General features: G+C 43.2%; 1 protein-coding gene and 1 pseudogene across 1 annotated transcript in view; one reads left to right on the top strand and one right to left on the bottom strand.

Moving 5' to 3' along the window:
• Positions 1-17,421, top strand: part of Nup93 (nucleoporin 93) — a 110,065-nt gene that overhangs the window by 4,107 nt on the left and 88,537 nt on the right. The window contains exon 2 of the mRNA XM_021169822.3: positions 14,015-14,207. Within this exon, the coding sequence (XP_021025481.1) occupies positions 14,029-14,207 (179 nt within the window). The 5' untranslated portion in view covers positions 14,015-14,028. The remainder of the gene's footprint in view (positions 1-14,014; positions 14,208-17,421) is intronic.
• On the bottom strand, positions 11,146-11,604 carry LOC110299891 (cytochrome c, somatic pseudogene; annotated as a pseudogene).

The raw sequence follows: 17,421 nt of genomic DNA, 5'->3' as shown, positions 1-17,421 counted from the left end.
TGAGATGGCTCAGTGGGTAAGAGCACCCGACTGCTCTTCCAAAGGTCCAGAGTTCAAATCCCAGCAACCACATGGTGGCTAACAACCATCTGTAATGAGATCTGGCGCCCTCTTCTGGAGTGTCTGAAGACAGCTACAGTGTACTCACATATAATAAATAAATAAATCTTAAAAAAAAAAAAAAGACTAAATTAACTCATAGCAGGTATCAGCAGGGAACAAGGAGGGCCTTCTCACTAGGCTCTAAAGGTCCTATCACCTCAGAACATTGCCATGCTGGCCCCAAAGCTCCCAACCCATTGAAGTCTTGGATAGCATGCTTCAACTGTATGTAAATCATATTAGGTTGTGACTCGAATTGGCCTTAATGCTATTTATTTACTCAATGGTTGCAATGTGGCAGGGAGGGAGGTATAGTTACTTAAAGTTTTCAAAGATGAGTTACAGAGGGAGTAATTATCTTGCTCAGAGTCTCACAATACAGGGATGAAATAGCTGTTAGGAGCTTGGTGGGTGTTTTCATTGGGAAAAGTGTAACTGGAAACCTGGGCAGGGCATGTACAGGGATGGTCATGGACGGTTAAATGTGGAAAGTCAGAAATAGTGTCACTGGAATCCCTGGTGGTGGGGCCCAAGAGGTTTTTAGTAAGAGCATCATATGGAAAATGATGTGAAAAGAAGAGTAAGTTGACAGGAGGCAGTGGCTAGAGGGACACGGACTGCACCTATGTATAGTATAGAGAGTTATACCCATGTATAGTATATAGACTATACCTGACCCACAAGGTGCAAGCGGAGAAACAACTCCCTCCTGCAGGTTATCTTCTGACTTCCACATTCACACTGTGACACACACCCCTTCCCACAAATGAAGTATAAGTTATTGGTATTACAGTGCCAGAGTTAGCAGAGTGAGGAATACTCGTGAGGTAACAATCCAAGGTCAGTTGCAGATAAAGAGGAAAATCGTGAGTTAGAACCAGAGAGGCAGAAACCTGGCCACACAGGAGTGGACAGGGTATCTGGCAGTGGTGCTTAGAAAACTACACTGTGACACATAGTAGGTTGACAGTGAGGAGGGAATGTACACAGGCAGAGCCTGAAACCCAAGCCAGGCTGGAGCTTGAGTGCAGGGGCACTGAGAATTAGGGGCAGTGAGCAGCTGTGAAGTAGGCAATTTAGAGCCAGTATTTCTGGCTGTGGTGTTGTTTCTTATTAACCTTCTCAGTAAGAGCTTTTAAGTATGTGGCTCAGTAATTTTTTTTTTTTTTTTTACCTGTTGTTCATGCCTGGGATGAGTGTATATTGAGATAGAGAGAATTTCCCATTACCCTTGCATCCATATCAGGTCAGGTTACCATAACAGAAGACTATAGATTGAGTGGTTTAAACAGAAATTAGAGCTGGCTTTGGTGCTTGTAATCCCAGCATTCTGGAGGCAGAGGCAGGGTTTTGTTTTTGAAGAAGACCTTTTAGCTACATAAAAAATTTGTTTGTCAGAACAAAACAAAACATAATATACAAACAGGAAAAAAAAAATACCCAGCACAACTCTCCCTCCTGAAATTTCTTATCTTAACTGCTTTGAAAATTGGAAGTTCGTTAGTGGCCTCCATCTTGCTCTTTCTGTGCGTGTGGTCTCCTTGACATATGCCTCAGGATATGGAAGACAGGAGCTCTCTAGCATGATTTCAGAGAATGCTACTGATTGCATATTCGAACCCCCACCATTTACCACTTTATTTCAAACTCACTGCCTCCCAAAGGCCTCATTTTCTTATGCCATTCCTTGGTCGGATAGGACTTCAAACGAATTTTGAAGGGCCACAGTTCAGTCCACAAGACCCAGAAAGGTATGCTATGCTCCCTCTGAATCAGCTCCCGCTGAACCCCCAGTGGTAGCCAGTGTTCGGGCTTCTATCAGCGTAGATTAGTTTTTCTTGTTTTTAAATAGATGCGTGCAGCTTGCCCCTCTTCGTTTTGAGTTTAAGCTATAGTTTGATCTTTTCTATTGTTGTATGGTATACTAGGGTATGCATACTACCTTACAGATAATTTTATATATATAGTGATTTTTAAAATTTTTGAGGGGGGAAGGATCCTATATTATTGTTTGGGTCTAGTAAAATCTCTGTTGTTTTTCTGATATTTTTCAAGGGGGTCATACTGTCTCTAATGGTGTGTACCTTTAAAATGTACTGTGCTGGATGGCTTTATGTCAGTTTGACATTGCTGGAGTCATTGAGAGGATAGAAACTCAATAAAGAAAATGCCTTCATAAGATCAGCCATAGGAAAGCCTGTAGAGTGTTTCTCTCTCTCTCTCTCTCTCTCTCTCTCTCTCTCTCTCTCTCTCTCTCTCTCTCATTGGTTTTAACTATGTGTATAAAAGGGGTATGTGCACGTGAGTGCAGTGCCCACGACTCTGAGGTGTCAGATTCCCCTGGAGCTGGACTTACAGGCAGTTGTAAGCCACCTGATGTGGGTGCCGGGAGTTGAACTCAGGTTCTCAGGAAAAGCAGTATGTACTCTTAACCACTGAGCCAGTCTCTCCAGCCCCCAGGCCTTTTCTATTCTTAATTAGTGATTGATGTGGTGTGAGGGCCTAGCCCATTGTTGGTGGTACATCGCCTGGGCTAGTGGTCAAGGTTTCGACAAGAAAGCAGGGTGAAGCAGGGCAGTGGTGATGCATGCCTTTAATCCCAGCACTTGGGAGGTAGAGGCAGGCGGATTTCTGAGTTTGAGGCCAGCCTGGTCTACAGAGTGAGTTCCAGGACAGCCAGGGCTACACAGAGAAACCCTGTCTCCAAAACAAACAAACAAACAAACAAACAAAAAAGAAAAGCAGGGAAAGCAAGCTGTGGGAAGCCAGCAAGCAGCACTCTTTCATCTGCATCAGCTCCTGCCTCCAGATTCCTGCCCTTCCTGAGTTCCTGTCCAGACTTCCTTGGATGATGAACTATAGTGTTGATGCATACACCGAGTAAACTCTTTGTTTCATCAGAGTAACCCTAGCTAAGACACCTAGCTTGGTTTACAGAAGAGTTTCTCAGCTTAGAAACTATTCATATTTTGGATCAATTAATTCTTTGTTGAAGGTTATGCTGTGTGTTGTAGGATGTTTAGCAGCAACTCTGGCTCCCACTCTCTACATGTCAATAATGTGTATCTTCTGCCCTAAGTTGTGATATCCAAGAGTATCTCAGAATATTGACACACTTGGCCCCAAGGAGGCAAAGTCACCCCAGTTTGGAACTGATTGAGAAAAGACTCAGAGTCAAAGGCCTTCTACACTGTTGGTGGCCTGTTTGCCTATGCCAGCTACAAGATGGAACCTGCTGTATTCCTAGGTAAAGAGTCACCTCTAAAGAGTTGTTTCTTCTGAGGAGTTTGAAGACAGATGTGTTTAGACAGGCTCTTAGAAATCACCATGGACATTTGCAGTCACAGGATGAGAGGATGGGGGTGGGGTGGAGCTTCCTGGGTCCTCTCTTGCTTTCTGGCTAGGATTTCTGCTTCCCAACATCCCAGAGTTCACCAGAAAGTTCCTTATGTATTTGTGTTTCTGTGTGCTACTAGGTTACTTCTTTTTGCTACCTGGAAATGAAATAGTACAAGTGGCATTTTCTGACACTACACGCTCCCGTCTGCAGAACTGACTCGTCCTGGGCAGTCCTTAGGAAGATCCTTCTTTTCTGTGTGGGTGAATTGATTTTACTTTTCTGTTTCCCCGGAAGACTGTTAGGAATTTTGGTCAGGTCTCTCTTTTACTGTCTTATAGGACTATAAAGAATTACCCAACAACTTGCTTTTTAAGTGTGAATGTACACGTATTCCTGTGTGTAAAGATAGGCATGCCTATCATGGTAACACGCATGTTGGTCAGAGGATGCTGTCTCCTTCCACCATGGTCTCTTTTTTTTTTTCTGATGACTATGCCAGGCTAGCTTCTGAGGGTTCTCCTGTGTCTGCCAGATATCTCCCCTTAGGGGTGCTGGGATTATAGATGCTCATACTGTTACAGACATTCACACTATGCATCAGGTTTCTGCTTGGGTTCTCAGTGCTTATGAACCACTATGTGGGTGCTGAGGTCCTCAGAACTGGTGAGGGAGCTGTCTTGCACTTTTTTCTTTTTAACTGTTTAAAATTTCAAATAGTTATTTTTCTATGTGGCTATGGTGGCTATGATGGCTCACACATGTAATGGAGGCAAAAGGATCCCCTTGAGTTCAAGACCTTGAAGGGCCATTTAATGAATTTTAGACTAGCTTGGCTACAGAATGAATAAGATTTAGCACAACTAAGAAACAACAAAAAATAAGAATACTTTTTTTGTTGTTATTGCTTTTTGTTTTTTCCATACAAGGTTCTCTGTGTAGCCCTGGCCATCCTGGAACTCACTTTGTAGACAGGCTGACCTTGAACTCAGAGATCTTTTTTTTTTTTTTTTAGATTTATTTATTTTTATTATATGTAAGTACACTGCAGCTGTCTTCAGACACTCCAGAAGAGGGCGCCAGATCTTGTTACGGATGGTTGTGAGCCACCATGTGGTTGCTGGGGTTTGAACCTCGGACCTTCGGAAGAGCAGTCGGGTGCTCTTACCCACTGAGCCATCTCAGAGATCTTGTGAGTCAATCTTGTGAGTGTGTGTAACTCACTTTATAGATAGGCTGGCTTTGAACTCAGGGATCCACCTGCTATGTATCAAAATCCCCACCCACCCCCCCCGTTTTTTCTCTCTGTGTGCATGTGTGTGTGTGCACTTAATCCTGGGCCTGTGTATGCTTAGGCAGAGGCCAGAGATCAATGTCTGCACTGGCTGGTGTTTTGTGTCAACTTGACACAAGCTGGAGTTATCACAGAGAAAGGAGCCTCCCTTGAGGAAATGCCTCCATGAGATCCAGCTGTGGAATATTTTCTCAATTAGTGATCAAGGGGGGCGGTCCCCTTGTGAGTGGTGCCATCTCTGGGCTGGTAGTCTTGGTTCTATAAGAGAGCAGGCTGAGCAAGCCAGGGGAAGCAAACCAGTAAGGAACATCCCTCCATGGCCTCTGCATCAGCTGCTGCTTCCTGACCTGTTTGAGTTCTAGTCCTGACTTCCTTGGTGATGAACAGCAAATGTGAAAGTGTAAGCCGAATAAACTCTTTCATCTCCACCTTGCTTCTTGGTCATGATGTTTGTGCAGGAATAGAAACCCTGACTAAGTTTCTAACTCTTACTGCTTTCCATGTTATTTTCTGAGACTTTTGTCTCAACCTGGAGCTTGTCCACTTGGTGAGACTGACTGGGGGGTGGTGCTATCTATGGCCGCTGTCAAACTACAGTGACTGTACTGAGTTGTGACAATCTAGCCTAAAGCTTAAGATAGTGATTGCTTTCCCCTTGCTCCTGGAGACAGACAGGCTTGAGAGGGCTGCCTCCGAGGCCTTTCGTGCTCCCCTTTGAGTCTCAGGTTTTGAGTCTCTGAAGACTCTGGTCTCTGGAAAGTGCTCTGGGAGTAACAGATTTGAAACAAGAGAACCACAGAGTTGTAGCCATGCCTGGGATGGCCCAGTGGTCATTTTTGCTTTTGAGAAAGTGTGCCATGTAGTCCAGGCTGGCCTCAGACTGTAGCTATATTAGTTATTTTCCTGGCTACTGGGATAAACCATGGTGACAAGAGCATTGCGCGGGCAGAAGGTGCATTTCGGCTCAAAGCTTGACGGTCCGAGGTGGGGAAGGCATGATGGCAGGAACCTGAGGGCCGGCATCTGCTGTCAGGAAGAGTGACGAACACCTGTACTCCGACCACTGGTTTTCTCCCTTTTATTTAGTGTGGGGTTTTAGTCTGTGGAAATGTACCACCCATATTTAGGTTGGGTCTTCCTACTTAATTAACCCAGTGCAGGTAGTTCTTCACTGCCATGCCCAGACACTAATCTAGATGATCCTTCAAGGTATGACCAGAAACTCGCATCCTGGATGACCATACATCTTTTCAAGTTGATAAGCAATAGCCAAGGGTGCTTTTGAATTCCTTATCCAGCTGCTTCCAAATGCTTGAATTATAGGCATGTGTTAACAATGCTTTAGAAGTCTTTAAAGAACTTAGTGAACCTCCAATTTTGAAGTTGTCACAAGGCCTGTTAAGTAAAAAAAAAATTCTACTTGTGGATGGCGCTTAAAGGCAAAAGGACTTAGAATGGTTTAGAAGTGCTCAGTAGTTGAAGTTTTTAAGATATCTATTCTTTTCTGGCTTGATTGACTGTTTGACATGGTTACTTTAAGAATGTGGAAATGACCATGTTTTCCATAATTAAACACATGCTTTAGCCCAGTGGTGGTGGTGGCCAACGCCTATAGGATGAAAATGAAAGTGGCAGGTTTTCCTAATCCAGCTAGCTCCCAAAATAATTGAGACAGCGAGTGACCTGTAGATTTACTCAGCAAGCTTTAAGCACAATAACTGAGTAGACATTCCTAACCCTTTATGCTGTCTAGCTACTTCCCAGCCACACGCCCTGAGTTACTTGCACCTAGTCTCTTCATGAGAGCTCTGCTGTAGCTGTTTGTCTTCATGGAGAACTACCTTGGCAACTCCTCCTCATGTCCAACCTCATGACAGCCATCTTCTTCCTCTGCCTGTGCCCTCCTTCTCCTGGACCCTCACCTGCCTCAAGGTGAAATCTTTCTACCTTGATCTTCTCCCTCTGACATCAAACATCCAGACTTTCTATTTCCTCTGCCCAGTCATTGGCTGCTCAGCCTTTTATTTACCAGAGATAATTGGGGAGCATTTTTTATACCACACTGGTCTAGAAGATTCTTCAACGTTCATGTGTCCTGACTATAACTAGATCTTGGGGCACTGAAATCAGCATCTGAATGTACAGTTCACAAGGTCAAACCCTAATACAAGCCTTTAGTCCCCGCAGAGGCAGGTGGATCTCTAAGTTCAAGGCCAACTTGGTCTACAGAATGAGTTTCAGGACAGCCAAGGCTGCACAGAAAAACCCTGTCTCAAAAACCCAAAACCAGGGCTGGTGAGATGGCTCAGTGGTTAAGAGCACTGACTGTTCTTCTGAAGGTCCTGAGTTCAAATCCCAGCAACCACATGGTGGTTCACAACCATCTGTAACGAGATCTGATGCCCTCTTCTGGAGTGTCTGAAGACAGCTACAGTGTGCTTAAATTTAATAAATAAATAAATCTTTTTAAAAAACCTTCACATGTTTTAATAGCAGTGAAACTGAAATTATCTGATATATTTTCACTATCTTTATATATATGGGTTCATTTTACTATATATGCAACTGTAAGGATTGTTTTAGTTATTTTTCTGTTTGTTGTGACCAAATAACCTGACAAGAAACAGTTTAAAGGAGAAAGAGTTCTTTCTGTGTCCTGGTTAGTTTTAGTTTGCCACAAGCTAGAGTCATCCATCAGAGGGGAAGGAAATGTCACCATAAGATCAAGCTATAAGGCGTTTTCTTAACTAGTGATTGATAGGAGAGGACCCATTCCATTGTGGGTGGGGCCTTCCCTGGCCAGGTGGTCCTAGGTTCTGTAAGAAAGCAGGCTGAGTAAACCATAGAGAGCAAAAGCACCCCTCCATGGCCACTGCATCAGCTCCTGCCTCCTGGTTCTTGCTCGGTTTGAGATCATGTCCTGACTTCCTTTAGTGATTTACAGTGATCTGGAAGTGTGAGCCAAGCAAGTCCCTTCTTCCCCAACTTGCTTTTGGTCATGGTGCATCATCACAGCACTGGAAACCCCAACTAAGATGTTGACTCCCACTGAACGGGCTGCATTCCATATCCGGGAAGGCATGGTTACAGGAGCATTGCAGTCACAGCCAGGAAATGAACGAAGAGAAGAGAGGCTGCATTGTAAACCCTCAAGGCTTTGTCCTCAGTGAAGGCCTTCACCTGCTGAAGGTGCACAGCGTTCCCTAACAAGTGCCACCAACCAGAAACCAAGTGTTCTAACACATTGTTCCTTTATCATAAGCATTTCCAATTCAAACCACAAGTATTTGCATCCACCTTATTTGAGAATGCTAATGTGCCCCCTGTGGCGCATGTGTTGTTGAGACATTGAATGACAGGTGAATGCAAACCTGCATGCAGAGACAGAAGGAATTGTGGACATCACTTATTTTAATTTTCTCAGCATCTACCAACCCACCAGCACCTCTAACTCTCAAGGTTCAAAGAACATATTCCAAAGATCTGAGAGGGGATACCAGGGAACTCCAGGCTTTTGAGTTCAAGAGCAGTGCAAGCAAAGCACTTCTCATTTTTTATTATTAAAGCAAGCAAAGCTGGAGGTGATGTTTACAGTTAGCTTAAGCAAATACAAGGACCATGGGGGAATGAATACCCCTGGTGTTATGTCTTACCATCTTTGGTTATGTGAAAAGAACCAAGAATATTCCTCTTAGACTTTTGCCTTTCCCGAAGAGATAATGTGGACATGTTGGGGTAGGTTGTTTTTAAGTGCCTTTATTTATCATAGTTGTGTGATGTATGTATGTATGTATGTATGATGTATGTATGTAAGAAGGGTACCTCCTGGGAAAAACACCCTGCACTGTAGCTCATCCGTAGTTCTCAGTTTAGAGCTTTCTTACAGAGGTTACCAAGTATATACTAAGTGGGGGAAAGAGGTCTAGATCATGGGATCATCCCAGTAAGAACATTAATTTTTCTCGTTTTTGAAACAGAGTCTTACTGTAACGCTGGTGGCCTAGAACTCACTATGTACCAGCCTAGTCTCAAACTCACAGAGATCTGCCTGTATCAGTCTCAGGAGTTCTGGTCTTAAAGGTGTGTGCCACAAAACTCAACATGCTTTCTTTTTGTAGACAGAGTCACACTAAATAGGAGCCTACTCTGGCATTGGACTCTCAATCCTGCCGCAGCCTCCCAAGTGCTGGATTACAGGTTTACCTTGCCACTTTAGTCCTGCCAATTTTAATTTTAGTAGCTTTAAAGATCTGTCAGTCCATCCATCCATCCATCCATCCACCCATCTATAGTTTTTTGTTTTTGTTTTTGTTTTTGGTTTTTCGAGACAGGGTTTCTCTGTGTAGCCCTGGCTGTCCTGGAACTCACTTTGTAGACCAGGCTAGCCTCAAACTCAGAAATCCACTTGCCTCTGCCTCCCGAGTGCAGGGATTAAAGGCGTGTGCCCGGCTATAGTTTATTTTTTTGAGACAGGGTTTCTCTGTAGCCCTGGCTATCCTGGAACTCACTCTGTAGACCTGGGATCCACCTGCTTCTGCCTCCTGAGCGCTGGGACTAAAGGCCTGTGCCGCCACACCTGGCACAATTGATTTATTTGATTTATGTATACATGTGTATCGTGTGTGTGTGTATGTGTGTGTGTGTGTGTGTCTGTGTGTCCATGTGGACCAGAAGAGGGTGTCAGATTTCCTGGAGCTGAAGTTACAGCCACTTAGTTGTCAGCTGCCCAACATGAGTGCTGGGAACCAAACTCAGATCCTCTACAAGAGCAGTACGTTCTCTCACTCACAGAGCCATCTCTCCAGTCCCACTGGTCATCTTTTTGAATAGCATCTTAGAGCTTGGCCTCAAAGACAGTTTGAAGTTCAGCTGAAACTGGGGAGGAGCGCTCCAGTAGTAGAATGAAGTGAAAGGTTAATTTAGGGCAGGAGTGGCCTCTTCCCCTGGAGCCAGCAAGGAAGCCCCATGGGTGGTCAGAGCCCAAGGAGGAAAGGGAGTCCGGTTGCAGATGGGTCTGGGTAGAAAGAGGTAGGTAGAGCCAGCCTCACCTGGAGAGCGCCACTGTACCAGAGGTTTAAGCCCAAGGATAGGATCTGAATTTAAAAGGACCACTGCTTGCCAGGTTGGAATTAGACTGGAGCAGGCAGGAACTAGAGGATGTTAGCTCTGCCATCCTCATTCTCCCATAGGCAATGGCAGTTAGGTACAGCCTGAATATATTGGATTTAAAATGTATATATAATTTTCTAGGAACTTTAGTTTGAAAACTTACAGTGTATATGATTTTTGTTAAAGATTAAAGTCATTTTACTGCTTCTGTGTTTACTCTGAGAGGAACTATTTTCATTTTAACCTTGTGACCTATCTTTAAAGTTAATGTCCTTGAATGCTCATTTCAATAAGTCCTTATCTCCCAGACTTAGGGTGGAATGAAAGCCCTGCACATGAGCACGTGCTTCTATAGCTGAGGATAAATGTGGAGCTAGATCAGTGGCTTTTTATGTGAGTTCGAGACCACGGGCTAGAAACAAAGAAGGAAAGAATAATTAAGACCTTGCGGTAGAGCAGTCAAGCTTGAGTCTCCACATCCACCTCAGGCAGCTCACAGTCAACCTGAAACTCAAGCCCCAGGGAATCTGATGCCCTCTTCTGACTCCTGTGGATACCCATACCCACACTGCGTATTCACACACAGACATATGCACACACACATCAAAATGAAATGTATAAAACCTTTAAAATTGAGCTGCTGTTTATAAGGAGTTGTCTATCTTATTTTTTTTTAAGTGTTAAATGCTCTTTATTTGATATCATACATAAACCTCAGTAAATGCCTTTCAATAGTAAAAGGCAGCATCCTTGAGTAGGGAATTCTAATTAAAACTGCACTGTCAAGAATAGACAGTTGCCTCCTGGTGGTTAGCCATGACCTTTAAGAGGCCAGTGAACACAAACTGAAACACATTTGAGTCTTCTTGTTTCTGAGACAGTGATAAAATTTTCCCAGTGTTTAAGCATATTCATATGCCCAGTTATATAAATCTAAGTACAAAACCAGTTAGTAGGTTTGAGGTGACATGCCCATATTTATGGAAAGTAAAACATTACTAATTAAGTCCAATTTTATCTTGAGAAAGGGAGAGCAGTGGTAGCGTGTATACAACTGGAATTGTTGCTTTAAAAAAGACCGTACCCGGGCTGGTGAGATGGCTCAGTGGGTTAGAGCACCCGACTGCTCTTCCGAAGGTCCAGAGTTCAAATCCCAGCAACCACATGGTGGCTCACAACCATCCGTAACGAGATCTGGCACCCTCTTCTGGAGTGTCTGAGGATAGCTACAGTGTACTTACATATAATAAATAAATAAATCTTAAAAAAAAAAAAAAAAAAAAAAAGACCGTACCCACTTTATGACAAGTCAGTTTTACTTAAATCAGGACTGTCCAACAAGAACATTGTTAGCCATTCATGATCTGAATTTGGTGTATGAATTAAATTATGGTGTATATTAAAAGCCATGAGACATTTGTTTTGTAATAAATAAGGCAGTGGAATTACTCATTAGTAGCCTTTTTAAGATAAGCTATTAGGTCTGCCCTTTCTCCCTTCTTCTTAATTCCAGCAAAGATCATTTTTGTTCCAGGGATGTACTTTTTGGGATTATCCAAATACTCCATCAGGGTATCTTCTCCCCAGGTGAAGCTTTTGTTCTTGTTGGCATCTGTGTAAGAGAATCCAGCAGCCTGGTCTGTCTTCCGCCTGAACAGACCATGGAGATTTGGTCCAGTCTTATGCTTGCCTCCCTTTTCCACAGTGTGGCACTGGGCACACTTCTGAACAAAATCTTCTTGCCTTTTTCAACATCACCCATTTTTAATTCATTCCGGGCTGGTCAACACTGCTATTTTTATGAGTCGAACGTTCGGACTCGAAGACAGACGTCCCGCGCTCTAGCCCAAGGACACGCCGGCCCGCGCCTATGTACCGGTGTCTATCTTATTTTTGAGACAGTATCTCACATTATATTATAGACTAGCTTAGAACTCAGCTTTGTATCCCTAGGCTGGCCTCAAATTTGGAGCAATCCTGCCTCAGCCTGCTGAGTACTGGGGTTACTCAGTGAGCTACAGTGTGAGCTACAGTGCCCCTATATACTTTTTTTCTTTTTAACAATAAACTTGTTCCTAATCTTTTTGCTTTATAGTTTTGCAGATTTATTTTTTATTTTATGTGTATGAGTGTTTATCCTGCATGTGTGTAAGTGTACCATATCAATGCAGTGCACACTGAGAGGAGAAGAACATATCGGATCCCTTGGAGCTAGAGTGACAGGCAATTGTGAGCAGCCTTGTGGGTTTTGGGACTCAAACCCTGAGTGCTAAGAATAGCAAATGTTCTTAATCACAGAGCCACCCCTCCAGTCCCTTAAAGATTTAATCATATGTGTATGTATGTGTGCCATATTATTTTTGGTTGCCCTTGGGGGCCAGCAAAGAGTATCAGATTTTCTGGAGCCAGAATACAAGCAATTGTGAGCTGCCTGGCATGAATGCTAAAAACCAAACTGGGTCCTCTGTAAGATTAGGGAGTATTCTTAACAGATGAGCCACCTCCCCAGCCCTTAACTATTTTTATGATGTCAATATATTTTACCTTCTGTTAATTTAATAGTGGTAGGAGTTAAAAATATTCACTTCATCAAGAACCCTGTATAAGGATGGTATAGTGTACATACACAAGATTTATAAATGCGTATTAGCTGGTAAACAGCTCGCTCAATCTTTCTTCTTTTCTTCTTCCCCTTTCTGTCTGTCTCTGTCTCTCTCTGTCTCTCTGTGTGGGGGGACTAAAGGCATGTGCCACCACTGCCCGACTTATAGCAGCACTTTCTTAAAAAAGTAAAATATTTTTATTTTATGTTACGTGTGTTTTACCTGTATATGTGTCTTTGACCACATGCGTTCATTGCCCTCAGGCCAGAAGAGCATGTCATATCTCTTGCAACTGGAGTCACAGCTGTTGTGAGCTGACAGGTAGATGCTGGGATTGAACCCAGATCCTTAAGAGCAGTCAGGGTTCTTAACCACTGAACCATCTGCCTCTCCCAACTCCTGATTTTTTATTTAAACATTTATTTAAATAGTATTTGTATGTGTGTTTGTATGTACGGGTGGAGTCATGCCACACCACATGTGGAGGTCAGAGGACGACTTGCCAGAGTTGGTTTTGGAGTCAGTTTTCTTTTCATCATACGGACCTAAGGAATTGAATGTTGGTCACAATAGCAAATGTTCCCCCATGAGTTTAGTCATCTTTTCAAGCTACAGCCCTTTGAATCAGTTGTTAGAGAAACAGGTGGCCTTATTAATTATATTCATGGTCTAAAAGATAGGTGCTATTTATATAAATATAATTATTGTTAGTAGTTGCAGTAACGAGTCAGATGTCATATGTAATGAGGCCTTCAGTAGCCTTATAAGAATGTGCAAATGGAGTCCAGGGTATGAATAATAAAAATGAATGTCTTTATATTCAAGAAGACATGGTTGTGTTAGAATAAAGTGAGACTGCGTTTAGTTAGAAGACACTTAGTGTTTCTCTGATCTCAGTTCAGCCAGATCACCTCGGCATATGCTGGACACATAACTGAGTCCCGTGGTGTAGAGTTACCATGAAAATCCTGATGGAAGGCCTTTGGCTGCAGCAGTGCCTTCATCTTTTTTTCTTTGGGGTATGGCATATTTCAAGACAGAGTCTCACTATGTAGCCCTGGCTGTCCTGGATCTCACTCTATTGACCAGGCTAACCTCAAACTCACAGAGATCCTCCTGCCTTTGCTTCTGGAATGTTGGGATTCAGGTTGACTGGTGGTGATGCCCTTTTCTCTCAAGATAAATGTGGAGAGATTGGAGGTATAGAGGGGTAGTTCTTTAGGCATCCTGGAGCTTGCCACATGGCTTTCATTTCCTTATCTGTGTTGAGTCTGCAGGAAAAGGCAGGAATTCTAGCCTGTGGCTTAATATGCTTTCATTTGTTCTGGTGGTGAAATCAATCTTGGGGCTGTCAGTATTCACAGAAATGATCTGTTCACAGTCTGACTCATTTTCTCTGTCAGGCCTGTTCTTGGGCTATATTCAGGAACAAATCCTGCTTGTTGATGAACTGTTCCCCTTTCGGTTTACAAAAAGTCCTGGAGTTTTATTATCTTGTAACAGATTGAAGCAGAGATGAAGCCTCCCTCCCCCTTGACTTGGGTTTCTTTTTTTCTTTCTTTCTTGTAGCATCTGCATCTCCAATGGATACTGAGGGGTTTGGTGAGCTCCTTCAGCAAGCTGAACAGCTTGCTGCTGAGACTGAAGGCATCTCTGAGCTTCCACATGTAGAACGAAATTTACAGGAGATCCAGCAAGCTGGTGAGCGCCTGCGTTCCCGTACCCTCACACGCACATCCCAGGAGACAGCAGATGTCAAGGCGTGAGTACTGGAGGGGAAGTGCTGTTGGACTGGGTAGTTTGGGGGCAGATCGGTTTCTTCTATGACAGTCACAAGCCAGATAGACAGGACCTCAGAGTTATGCATAGATCAGCAAACCTTGCTTTGTTTCTGTGCCTCTCTAGGTTTTTAGAGTGCCAGCCTGTTTGTCTGACCAAGCTGAGAACCCATATCATAGGATGGGGAAGCTCTGTTCTGTAGTTCCGTTTGGGTTTGCAGGCTGTTGAGTCATAACTGGCCCTTGTAAGCATGTTAGTAGATATGGGTTGTGCACGTAAGTGCTACCCAAAGCCAGAAAGCACTCAGCGGTGAACAGTTTTTAAGGGTAATTGGAAAAAATTGATGAATGGTCAGTGAGGAGAAGCCATCCAAGTGAGGAGTGATTCTGTCTGCTTGTTGTCAGTGACCCCAGAGGCTGCCTCTGAAAGGCCTTGAAATGCAGTGCTCTCCACCTGATGTAGAAACAGGAAGGTGGGTGGAGCCCCAGGAGATCAAGGCTTTGCGGAAAAACGCTGATTAACAGGGTCATACAGCCTTAGCAGGATCCTTACAGATGATCTTAGTTGGGTAAAACACAAACTCAACAAAAAACCAAAACCAAACTGCTTTCTGTGAAAAATATAAGTGAACGGTTATTTACTGTGTATTAGAAACTTCCTTATACATTAAGTCTTTGCTTAATCATCACAGCCTGCATCAAGACAGTGATCCGCATATTCTAATTGAAGAGCAAAGGCTCAGAGAGGGGCTGATGCCTTTTTCAGATTATACAGCGGGTGAGTGCTGAGCCAAGATTCAGACCCAGTAAGGCCGACTGCAGCACTCATGTTCCTGCATCTCTGGAAGGGTCCTGGAGAGAGGCATGTGTGAAGGGGTTCTGCTACTGAGATTTTGTTGGGTCCAGAAAGACAGTAGGATTCTGTGTAAGTCAGGAGAATGTCTAGCTAGTCTTCATTCTGTGAACTTGAGAAAGACTGGTGATAATCTGAGGCATTGTCTGTTTTAGGAACTTGGTAAATATCAAAGTCGTGGGGAGGCTGCTGTCCGTTTTTAAGTGATCATGAAAACAGCATTTAGTTGCTCTATGCAGTCAGTAGTATGCTATGGACATCCCTTGGTTGTCTTGAAACTTGCTCTGTGGACCAGGCTAGCCTCGAACTCAGAGATCAGCCTGCCTCTGCCTCTCAAGTGCTGGGATAAAAGATGTTTGCTACACTGTTCAGATCTTGTTTTTGTCTTTTTTAAACTATCTAGCCTGTAGCAGAATGCTGCCAGTAGCTAACCTACACTGGTCCCCAACACCCTGTAGATATTTCTGCTAACTTGCCTTCCTTGTAGTCCCCAAACTTCTGTTTCTGGCTGCCTACAGTTTCCTTGATTTTAAGCAGACAGCTTCTGCTTGTGCAAGGATGCCGAAGGAGCAAAAGTCTATGGATACCCGCTGAGTTGCTATAGTTATAATTTAATTGCATCAGCTTTACAGCCCATTAAGAGCAAAAAGGGAAGATGTTTTCTTGGTAACAATTATCCGTCATATTCTGTTTCTTGTAAATTTCCATTCGTCCCATCCCTTCTACCTGAAGTTCATTATTTTAGGGAGGCTGGGAATTGGAACACTGAAAGAATGGATATAGGGTGGGGCAGGTGCTTAAAAAGAAACCAGAGGGCTGATGACTGTATTTTTCCATCTTCTTGATAGTCAGAGACACAAAGTATGATGTGGATATTTTAGTGCATGCTGGATGAGGGCAGAGAAGAGAACTGAATAGGATTTTGTGAATTTTTTTTCCTTTAATTTTTAAAAAGTTATTCTATGTGTATAGGTGTTTTGCCTGTACCACATGCATCTTTATTTTTAAGGGAACAGATTTTTTTTTTTTAATGGAATCTTACTGTTCCCAGCTGGCCTAAAACATGTTATTCTCTTGCCTTGGCCTGCTGAGTAACTAGGGTTACAGGTGTGTGCTAACACTTCTAGCTGTAGGGAACAAATTTGAGAGCAGTTTTGCATATGTGTACTTGATCTTTTAAAATTTTGGACTCCCTCCCCCCCCCGCCCCCCCCACCACCACACATAAAGAGTATGCCTGGCATATATAGAGCAGGGGTTTGTACACTGTGGCCCATGAGCCTGCTGCCTATCACATTTTCTGGTAGCATGGCCACATTTACTTGGTTTTTTATTGTTTTGTTTTTGTTTTTTTCTGAGACAGGGTTTCTCTGTGTAGCCCTGGCTGTCCTGGAACTCACTCTGTAGACCAGGCTGGCCTTGAACTCAGAAATCTGCCTGTCTCTGCCTCCCAAGTGCTGGGATTAAAGCGTGCGCCACCACCACCCGGCTCATTCACTTGTTTTATATATTGACTGTGTAGCTTTTTTTTGCATAACAGAGCTGAGTAATAGCCACAAATTATATGGCAAACTGCAAACTGAGACGTTTCTTATAGAAAAATCTTAGGAACTCGTGTGAATAGCAGAGTATATGTGTACATTCCCATTAAAACACAGAATAGTACCAGTGTCTGTGATTGTCCAGCATCACTTGTCTGCCCACATTCTCAGCAGAATAGGGCAATGGATTTTTCCATTACAACAGATGCCAAACAACCTAGAGATGTACAAAGAAAAAGATAGTGACCACTCTCTTACCCTACCTTTATTCTTCGAGGTAACTATTATTAATAATTTGTGTAATCTTTTACAGTTTTCTTCATATCATGCGAAGCATATCTAACATAGTTTGTCCAAAGCTTCATAGTAAATAATCATTCGCTCTGATAATTTTGCTAAGCTGTCTTTTTGGCCACTTTGTGTTTGTCTGGTATAGTGTAACGTGAAGTCAACCCTGTAAAAGCGGCGTCATCTTCACTTTCTAAGTAAGGAAGGCCAGGTAGTAAGTGGACAACTAGAGTCAAATTCAGCTTGGTCAATAAAAATCCCTTTTGGCAAGGACTGGAGAGACGGCTCAGCAATTAAGAACACTGGCTGTTCTTCAAGAGGACCCGAGTTCAATTCTCAGCACCCACATGGCACACTCTACTATCTGTAACTCCAGTTCTGGGAGATCCATCACTCACACAGACACACATGCAAGCAAAACATCAGTGCATATAAAACAAAAATAAGTTTTTTTAAAAAAAAATCCCTTTTGGCATTTGCCCTAAGGTACTTTATGTTCTCAGGATTGTTATAGTCA

Source organism: Mus caroli, unplaced genomic scaffold (assembly GCF_978045245.1).
Source record: "Mus caroli unplaced genomic scaffold, Mus_caroli_1 scaffold_10, whole genome shotgun sequence".
NCBI lineage: Eukaryota > Metazoa > Chordata > Mammalia > Rodentia > Muridae > Mus > Mus caroli.
Note: the sequence above shows the minus strand (reverse complement) of the source record. Positions and strands in the feature narration are given on the sequence as shown.